The sequence below is a fragment of the Penicillium manginii genome, assembly GCF_028828005.1.
Source record: "Penicillium manginii strain IBT 31320 chromosome Unknown utg000011l:1.0-1395921.0:1.0-1396616.0, whole genome shotgun sequence".
NCBI classification, from domain to species: Eukaryota; Fungi; Ascomycota; class Eurotiomycetes; order Eurotiales; family Aspergillaceae; genus Penicillium; species Penicillium manginii.
The window spans coordinates 346,100-357,041 of record NW_026643112.1 but is presented as its reverse complement, the minus strand read 5'-3'; the positions used below and the strand labels follow the sequence as shown (position 1 = coordinate 357,041).

Sequence of the window (10,942 nt, the reverse complement as noted above, 5' to 3'; positions counted from 1 at the left end):
AGTGTGTCTTGATGATGTTTCTTTTCTCGGCTTCTTGCATGGAAACGGTATTTGTTTTAGAGGATTTTACTCTAGCAGAGGTTAGTCCAATTTAAGAAGAGGCAGTTAAATCAGGTTGTAGATGTTTAGGTTACCCCTCACAGATGTGGTGTTTTTCCCCGTCCAGAGTGCGTACCCTCAGGAAGCTATTGACAGGGTGATATTCCTGCACGAAATTGGTAATACATAACTGGTTAAGGCTAGATATAGTTATGCAAGCCTGAAGTCATGTCTTGTGTCGTTAAATGAAGTGATACATCTGTTGTTACATCAATTGAGTTTGAAATTAAGATCATCTTTGACGAAGCCGAACCCCAATTCCCTGAATTTTATCCCGTGCTATAAATGTATCCTAAAGATATGTAAGAAGTCTATAGCCCCGTATGGACATGCCCATTCTTGGTACTGCACATTTGTGGCAACATTTCGATGGACCATAAAACACCTCGATACATGGCAATATCTGACGAAGGCCATGGTATAATATTCATGAAGGGATATTTTGAAGGGCATAATTCTTTGAATCGAACATTACCAACCTTTTTAAGAGTGTTTAGTTTGCACGAGAAACATACTAAACGATCCAAAACGTTATGCAAAGGTAGGAGGTCCTTGAGGTTGAATTTGATTTTTATTTTAAGATCAGACGATTGTTGATTTTGAGGATAACGAAGAGCTATGTATGGAAACATTAGGGTTTACACCTCCACGGGCCTTGATGAATTCTGGTGAATCTACAGCCGAAGCTATCTTTGACGGGGCTAGTAATCTTAGCAACAGTGCAGGCCTTTACCAGGAAAGGCTCAATACTTTACCCCGTTCTGTTTGCGAAAAGCTCATTTGCAGATGGACTCATCTCCTCCAGCCAACTATGAGATACCTGAATCAACAGAAGCCAGATTGGTGGCCCCATGGTGTCCGTTTTCAAAAGGCTAGAGATCTAGGAAAAAATGGTAATCCCTGACATCGAAAATGGCAAAGAAATTTCTAACACGTAGTAAATAGAAAGGGTCAAACTTCTGAACGACTTACTTTGCGGGAAGTTACAACAAGTTGCAACTGCCCGACAAATAGCGGCTGCAGCCAAACGTGGCATGCCAATACACAATTCAGTTTTGCATCAACATACTCTCGAGGGTATTCTTGCATCGTTACAACCCGAAACGAAAAGTCGCAAGAGACTTAGAGACAAACGGTGCAAAGAAGCAACAAGTCTGAATAAGCAAGCTATCATCGCAACCGCAACACCTCTACCGCTTTATCAATCTGTCCACGTTGAAATGGCTAGATCGAACATAATACGACCCTATCAAAGCCGAGACTCAAACCCAGGAGCGCGAGATATGCTAAAAAGCTGGGAGAGCAGAGTTCCAATAGAATTCCTCATCTCCTAGCGGTGGAGATTTCTCTCCCCGTGTGGGCATGCTGCAGGTGCCCTACGCGACGCACTGTGACGCGTCAATGCACTGCCTTGTTCCCCCTAGCACGCGCTTGGTGGGGACTGGAACAATGGTGCCACTGCATGTTTCAAACTGGAGGGCTTCGCGCTCACATCAATTGCTCTTTGACTCGGTCAATTCCGGCAAGGTACATTCAGTTGAACTTGCGTCGGAACGACGGATCTCACTCATGCAGTCCGCCCTCAAATTACAATCTGGCTGATTTCTTCCGAGTTATTTCCCGAGTATTCGTGGGTGATTTTTGCTTTTTGAACACTTCCACCAAAATTTTGAAATCAGTGTTCATATTCACTTGGGCATTTTGGTTCAACTCAGCATGCGGTGGTATTCGGGCGCGTGGAAAGGCTGTTCGAGTGCAAGCGCAGTACGCATCGTGGCGCGTCGTGTAGGGCACATGTGACAAACAAGCAGGCTTTCTCCACCTGGGGATAATAACTAGTCTTATATCTCTTGCATCATCAATGGTGAGTTGTGACAGCCGAAGCAATCGGCTGGCCGTGCTTTGCGAGGCTGCTTCTGCTGGCGAGACCGTGTGCCTCAGTGGTGAAATCAGGGAATCATTCGGTCAGATAGCGGCTGCCTTAAGCATAATATTGGGGGAAAATAGACAACTTTGTTATAGTGACTTGATAACATAGTTGCTTGGCTTCCAAATTGTTCTGGTGATAAGAATATACTTGCCACCTTTATTTATAAAATAGGCAAAAGTGGCAGCTTTAAATCCCTATCTTTATTGGGACTTGGTCAAAGTAATTTTCTATTAGATACACTTGATCTAGCACTAGTTTTCAGCTGCTAGTGTAGGATAGATACTCGTAACTGATATTGCTTCTGGCCTAGATAAGATCCCCCTATACTATCCATAATATACTATTCTGATCAAACTTATGAGAATAGCTAAGCTGTAACGGGATAAGCCGTTACAAAGAAAGCTCGTGCTTACTGTATATAGTGGTGCTTACGCACATCGAAGCGAGTGCTTCAATATTGATAGTTCTTTTGGACTATTTGAATAGCACGTGAGCGCAGGCATTTGCTGTTACACTAACCTTAGCATCTATTAGTTATTATAGATGGTCAGCATAGATAGAAATCGCGGAATAATGATTGGCCTAAGGTGGGTCAAAAGTCACATTATTTTTCTACCCACGCTTGGCTGAGTGCCGTTCGTGGGCGGTTTCGGCGAGGCCTATACAGTAACAGTATACCAGTCTCTTAGTTACAACTTTCTTGTATCTTAGACAAAACATGCAAGACGACACACAATTAATCCCCCTTAGTCACATGAACATTGAAGTATTGCTTAACAAATCAACAAACCTGGTGCTGTAGTCTGTGGTCGGCCCTAGGGCCCCCTTCCTGCATTGCGGCCTGACGAGCTGCATGAGGCCTTGGGCGTCCGCTGCTGGCATTCCCTCTGTTTCTACTGAATAAATACCCCGCCCTGCTTCCACGAGTTCTCTTACTATGCGTCGGGGAAAGACCCCTACGCCTTCAACAGGCCATGTTTCTGATTGCTCGGCTTGTCTCATCTTATTACGCGCTGTGTTGGTGAGGCATGGGTGCTTTTCATCCGGACTGTTGAGCTCCACCACCACGCTATCTCTGGTGCTTGGCTTTGCAGGCATCATTCTCCCTAGGAATCTGCTGACTATCTAGGACACTGAAAGTCATCGATGAAGACTGGTTGCAAATTGCGTCACTATGTGTTCGTCTAGCCGGCGATAGTCAATAAGTGACAAGTCAAAAAATAATACTCCGTTCATGTGTAGTGTCCAGAAGACGTCATATCTCTATATTGGGGTTTCGAATCGGGTTTATGGCTGAGATAGTTACCATGTGATGGCTCCATGGGCTTTAGTCATCGGTTGTTTACGTTTCCATTTACGTTCTGTAGATCTACGCATTTGCGGCCGCTTCCAAAGAGTGCACCTTTTTGTTGAGAACCTATATAAGCATTATGAACAGCTGTCACTCACAAGAAGACATAGACGGATCAAGTTTTACAACAAATTTCCGTGGGGCGAAGGCCGCCAGAAACGATAATTAGATGAAAGTACAGAAAGGTGTGTCTACCCAATCAGACATACCAGCCCTCTGGGGTGAAGAAGGAATTCTATAGTATCATGGCATCAGATTTTTAAAGTAGATTGGCTGGAGAGGTTATAGAACACGCCGCGAAAAGGGTACATAAACCAGAAAATGAAAAAAAAAAAGAAATATCGTTTAGTTAGCGCCCCTGATTCGAGCTAAGGCGGCTGGTCTCGATATTAGCCCCTTTCAGGGCAGTTTGTGCCAGCAGTTACGCTTTTGAATACACCCGTATAATGCCTAGCAAGGCTTGGCTTTTCACCTTTATTATTTCTCGCACTTTGCGGTCTTCGCATCAGTGGATATAACTGTGCGCTGCAAGATTTGGCTGGATGCATTCTGGTGAAGATGCCAACCTCCTAGTTGCGACCGAAAGAGGGAAAAAGAAATCCCTAATTCTGATGAGGTAGTGAAAAATAATGATCTTTCCTATTTAAGTAGTAGACTACCTGCTCAAATGTCAATCCTGGAGGCATGAGAGCTGTCAGGGAACGAGGAAAGATGGCCTCTCAGGGCTTTAGCTGTCGATCTTTATAGAAACTCATATGAGATGAGTGATCAATAGAGAAACCAAAACTAGCTTCGCTAGGCCATGAAAATACATAAAAGCGTGTATGTACAGGGGCTTGCGAGCGGCCATTGTCACCTGAGTAGATATTCCCTATCTTAGATACGAAGGGAGGGGGGTGGTTAAAACGAGCTACTCATAATAATCGATGCAAGTGATGCAGTTTCAGAGCGATATTGAGCGTGGGGTTATATCCTATGGCACAGCAACTGTTTCTAAAAGCAAAAATTAACCCAGCTCAGCTCGCCAGAGTCACTTTGAGAATTACGTCTCTTAACCGCAAACGTAACCTATAGCCGCTGAAAATGTGATCAAAATGCACACAATCTATAGATGGAGGGCTCAATTTGGATTTGAATCTCTGTTAAGGTGACATTTTTCCCTATCAACTACAGCATGTCTCGGTGGAACTTTACTGGTGGGAGAAATATATTTAGGCGGCACTATCTGAACGTATGTCCTACGACACCTGGGCAGCTTAGAGTAGTTGTATGACCCTGTGTTTCGCAATGTTCAGTCCAATCATTATAGTTTGATTCTGTAGCGCACTGGGCATATTCCACTTTAAGCTGTCACACGATAGTCTTGTAAGTATCTCATGGGTTCACGTACAGAGAGCATAGTTCGCACCAATCTACTTGCATCATGCATAACGTATGTATGATGTGGCACAGCATATCTGGATAAAATTCGCGGCTAGATGAACGCCCAAGTCGACACTTCGTTTTCAGATCACAATTTTATTTCGCATAATCGTTGGCCCTTTGTTTTCTTGTTATCATGGCCAGGGTTAGTATAATATGAGCAAGGTTAGGAAAGCAGCATATAAGCGATAGATTTAGTCTATTCTATAGAAAAAACAATGCAGTGTACAGAAGACATTGATTATGTCATCTGATAAACTTTTCCAATATGAATATAATAGCCCGGATATTCGACTTTTAACCTTACCTATCACAAAGGCTTACACCACATATACAACAATAATTACTCTTGGGCCTATCCCCTCACCAGAAGCAACGATCCATGAATCATATACCGCAGTTTCTAACTCCGACAAGGCAGAAGGTTCAAGTCATCAACGCAATAAAGCCATCATAGGCGCCTTAACAGGCGTTGCAGTTGCATTGGCCATTATTCTTGGGTGGTGTTTAATTTGTAGAAGATGTGCCCGTGGGTCTCGGGGGGAAAATGGTGCACGAGGCGAGGACGGTGCACGAGGTGAGGACGGAATCCAAGGCCCACGGGGAAGTCCAGGGCCTCATGGAAATCCAGGGCCTCGGGGAGATCCAGGGCCTCGGGGAGATCCAGGGCCTCGGGGAGATCCAGGGCCTCGGGGAGATCCAGGGCCTCGGGGAGATCCAGGGCCTCGGGGAGATCCAGGGCCTCGGGGAGATCCAGGGCATCGGGGAGATCCAGGGCCTCCGGGAAACATAGGGCCTCAGGGAAACACAGGGCCTCAGGGAAACATAGGGCCTCAGGGAAACACAGGGCCTCAGGGAAACACAGGGCCTCAGGGAAACATAGGGCCTCCGGGAAACATAGGGCCTCAGGGAAACACAGGGCCTCAGGGAAACACAGGGCCTCAGGGAAACACAGGGCCTCAGGGAAACACAGGGCCTCGGGGATATCCTGGGCCTTGGGGAAATCCAGGGCCTCGGGGAAATCCAGGGCCTCGGGGGTATCAAGGGTTTCGAGGGGAAACAGGAAAACAAGGAGATCGAGGTCGTCGTGGATATCGAGGACGCCAAGGACGTCGGGGGGAACCAGGGAGCCAAGGAGGTCAAGGGCCCTGCCTACCATTTACCACACCCGGGCTGCGAGAAATTGGAGTAATTCAAGCGGACCGAGAACCTGGGGGGCTGCGTGGGCGAGATGGACGCGATGGGCGTGATGGGCGTGATGGACGCGATGGACGTGATGGGCGTGATGGGCGTGATGGACGTGACGAGGCGTGATGCATATGATGAGTATTTATTTCGGTAAGGGCCTATAATGCTATCAAGTCGTATAACTAAAGGGGGCTTTGAAAATTTATATCAAAAAGGCCAGACCAGCTTTTAACTGAAACATATTATCGAGAGAGAGGACTACGATTTCGTGAAACACCTATCCCCACCTGGGGTAATTCTACTTGCTCTTTGAAGTGTCGTGGATGGTTTTATTCGATTCAGCTATATTCAACAAACTATGAGACTACGTATTAGTGATCAAGTTTACGAATGGCTAGCATGGTTTATAGTCAGAGAACGTGGGGCAATACATAGCGAGCAATGCTTGAATTTTGGAGAGCTACTTGGCAACCTCAATGCTGAATCGAGGATTTCCCGTATCCATGATAAAGATTAGGGCCTTAGAGAAGGTCATTATGTTCGAACCTAATACTTGTGTTATGTTTATCGGGCGGGATTTGTCCTCGGAAAATATGTTTGAGTAGACAATACGCATTTCTTCAATAATGATACACTTATCTAGTCCCGCACATTGGCCAGCCTATTTGACTCCCTTATTTGTCTTAATTACATGCAAGTTTTTCAATAATACTATTATTATTGAACAATACCTAGGTATTCCCACTATACATCTTTAAATATGGCAAATTAATAGATATATTTCAGTTTACCGATAAATATTTTGATACATAAAATATCTCCTTACAGCCTATATATAGTTACTTTCTGCATATGTTATCTAAACTAATTTTCTTATAGTAGATCCTTGTAAAATAGTAATTTTGTTAGTAGACTAGTTTAAAGGTACTTTTTCAAGAATTTAATATTCTATTCTGAACAGTGAAAATATATCTATTAGTTATTACTAGTACAAGATAGTAGGTAAAAGTTAGTTTAAAGAAATTTTATTTGTATTAGTTAATATAGCTAAGTAGTCTAGAGTTAGGCCATTAAACTTCCTTCAATCTACGATAATTAGTTATATAGCTACTAGGTTCATTTCCCTGAGAGAGCTGTATCTACTTGTTTAGCATATCTCCCTATATTCTCTGGCAAGCCTTTGCTGGCGGCTGCTTGGAGCCATATGATATCCAGTGTTGTCAACTTTATTCTGGAGACTTATATTTGTGGGGTAGCTTCTTCCTCAGTCGTGGCTCTGGCCTACTCTTTAGCCAGACCCAACAGCTTGTGGAGAATGGATCGAAATCAGTTTCACCAATTGCACATGGAGTTTCTGTCTCGAATCCTCTTTTGAACCCAACTATTCCCTTTGGAGTTGGCTCATCCCGGATTCCTTTCCTTGGCAGAATTCCGACATATTTGTATATTGCGACCTAAAATACCTTCCGTATTGAGCTTGTAAGCTGGTATTTACATCCAGAGACAGGGCAATTGTTGAGCGAGTCCTCGTACTCGTAAAAATTTGGAAGTTAGGAACTCCAATACGCACACGTTAAATGGTTACGGATTTTTATTCGTGCCGACCCCTATACTTCTCATCACTTGATGCGTCCCACACATCGCCCGATAAGTGCTATCTAGAGAATCTTAGTAGTCAGGTGACGTTGAATCTCGTAATCGTAGTCTCTCATGGTCACCTGACGTTGGGTCATTACGTGATTTTGATCTAACGCCTCCGAGGCCAAGTTGGTTGGCCGCAATCCTTCCGTCATATGCACGCTAGCTCCGTAACCTGCGGGGTTCGAGTGTGCCCCATAAAAAGGGGCCGTGCTTGACAAGTTCAGTTCGAGATTTAGCGGAGGTTTATCCTTATCCTGAACAATCACTTAAAATCTCTTCATATCCTTGCAAGCTAGGGAGCATAAGCATCAGATACTAACCATACTACAAAGGGGACAGCAAGATCCATGATTACCATGGCCACAGTAACTTGAATAATGCACTCTTTCTCCGCATTCAGTACAAATACCCCATCCCGTAGACATTCTTTGAATATTTCATTAGCTAAAATAGATATCAAACATATCGCGGAAAACTCACCTATGTGGTGGTATTGCACTAATTTCCCACAAGCTTAGAATCTGCCAAAAAATAATATCAGGAATGGGTTGTCTAGCTTCTACAGTAGCACCCCCTCTTGGGAAAACATCCATACTTATATCCAAACGGACACACTGCTGCCGCATAATCATTCGTCAATAAAAATCCGCATATTGAAGAAGCTCTACTTGCCGGGATGGATTCGGACACACGGGTTCGGAAAGACAAGTGACAGGGAGTAACGCGCTAAGCAAGGATTAAAAGACCTTGTCTCTCCACTTAGCCGAAACCTAAAGACTCCATGGGATGAATCTTCATGCTTTGGCAGTGATATCGCAATATGTTATTGGTCCAAGTGTGACGGCAGTGGCACGGTCAACACCAAGGCAATGGCTCAGGTGGTATTGGATGTAATGGAGGGAGCGGTGTCTCACTCAGTTCCACATGCTAAATATCGGGGATATGGTACTACTCCACCATGAGCTCGTTACTTCCAAATAGTACTCACTGGCGTCACACAGCTTCAACTGGCCCAGAATGGCTTCTATTACCAACCTTCAGGAGTCAACGAATTGGCATGCGTTTTGCCTGCCAATCGGCCAAGCACCTATCCACCTGCCACCGCACCCCTTTCGAAGGGGTGCAACAACTACATAAAAATATTGGATATGTCAGATAATTTCTTGTGATTCAAGCTACCACCTCAAAACTTCCTGTAATTAAACATAGGAGTGGTAGAGGGAAGCGACAGATCTAGAGTTTACCTCATTCGTATTTATCTGAAAACTTCTAGCTCCCTTGTATCGCCAATACAGTTACGAGACAAGGCAACGTGTTTTAGGGAAGTAGATCATGGTATTGGCACTGACACAATTATATTGATACCCCGGGACTATTCGCCAAGATAGACTAGTGTATTTTGGGAGTGGGACTAGACAATCCCTCGAAGAGTGAAGGTGGGTGCACCAGTTTCGAGACATACTGTATATCGCACTCCATATTCCAGTCGTTTGATTTAGCTTAATACAGTGAAAATATTAAAAAGTACGTAGAGTGACAATACCAGACACCAGACCACAAAAGATAGTAATAATGCATCTTAAAAGTTAAATAAGATAAGATGCAACTTGGTCTTTTCCATGAATTTAAGCTTTTTATGTGCTCTCGGTTAATTGAGGAGTTCTTTCCCTTGTTTTCACAATCAGGTGCTTTTATCTTTGGTTTTTTGGGCAAGCTTTTCCTCACCAAGGGCACCTTGGACTTTCCCTATGTCCAATTACAAAGCAGCCTGGAGGAATCGGTGTTTACAGCAGTATCCGAAAACAGTTTACCCCCCCAGACACTCCAACTTTGTTTTTCGGGCCGTGCCCGAAACCTCGCTAATCTATATTAGAGTAGTTACGCTCTTCAATTCATTTTCGAACCCCAATGCCAAGACACAGTAGTCTGTTCTAGAGATGAGAGTCCGGATCACATCAGGTATTGCATTGTATTAGTAATATACGTAATGCACATATTCGCGCCTCGTTGCCCCATCTTGTCCTTAGCTTATGGCTCGCATCAGGCATCCATTCACTTAGCCACTCGATATTTTCCCATCTCCCCAATTTAACATCGTAAAACTTCTCATCCGATCAACATCTAAATTATCATAAACTGAAGCCACGTGGTCACTACTTCATTTCGTAACTGATCAGATCGCATCGCATCTGATATCGCCAGGTTCCTGTTCGCTTTGTCTTTATCGCTCCTCACAACCTCCCGACTTACAGCGTTAACAAGAACCGAGTCTCCATCGAGAGCTGTGGCTCACTAACCGTTTATTGCATCACTGCATCTCATTTTTGGTCATGAAGTCGGACAGAAAATATCACGTCCTTTTCCATCCGATACAACTTTCATCCCCGATAATCCCGACATCAGGAAAGCAGCTGTCTATCCAAGCCCTCCAAATTTGCCGCGTGGGGAAAAGGTTGATACTTATATAACCAATGAGAATTTCGACTAAACACTTTGCTTTTCTGCAGCCCTCTCGTCGGCGGTCACCACTATTTCAATCAACTCTGTGAGCCCTGTCACTCGCTTGAGTAACCCAGAGGCATATCAAAGATATAAAGCAGTACTTCTAAAGCCATCAACCTGGAAAAAACTCTTTGGTATCGACGACTGGCGGTGTGGGGGCCTCACACTAAAGCAGGGGCAATGCGATTGCTTTATAGCGGAAAAGCGCCATGACGATATTGATATCCACATCGATTCAATGATTATGCTTCATCCGTCTTCTCCCCAATTTTAACTTGACTTGGAGAAGTGAGTCAACCTTGTGTATTGCTATCGTCACAGACATGGATATGTAAAATAAATGCGACTGGATTCATGGATAGAGGCCATAACTAACGGACTTAACGGGGACACGCATAGCACGTCAATCGAGAGAAAAATTAAACTCTGCTTTGGTCGAAATAACACTCAGTTTAAAGGAACCAATGGGAAGAACAAGCGCTACAATAAGCCTATTGGAGGGTTAAGGCTCAAAATGCACGCAAACAATCGAGAAACCTTCTGGGGCCGAAATCCACTTGAACGGTAAATAGGCTTTGTCATTTTTATACAAAGCAGAGCTCACCCAAAGAGCTGAAATTATGGAGGAAGAGGATCGAGGACATCCTTGGGAAGGTAAGCTTGGTTTCAGACTAATTAAAGAAGACCAACACCACAGGTGACCCCCAACGACAGGTTTTAGTTACAGAGATTTTGGCAAATATTACGACCAAAGTGGATGATATACAATCCTTGACAAGCTTAGAAAATAATTCGATGTTATTGCCTAA

The 10,942-nt window shown here is 44.1% G+C and overlaps 1 protein-coding gene across 1 annotated transcript; it reads right to left on the bottom strand.

Annotated features, from left to right (window-relative positions):
• Positions 1-5,292: 5,292 nt before the first annotated feature.
• On the bottom strand, positions 5,293-5,961 carry N7533_013400 (uncharacterized protein; the record flags this gene model as incomplete). Its single annotated transcript, XM_057110050.1, has 1 exon — positions 5,293-5,961. One exon carries the CDS (start codon positions 5,959-5,961, stop codon positions 5,293-5,295), a length of 669 nt encoding a protein of 222 aa, XP_056952752.1.
• Positions 5,962-10,942: the final 4,981 nt, after the last annotated feature.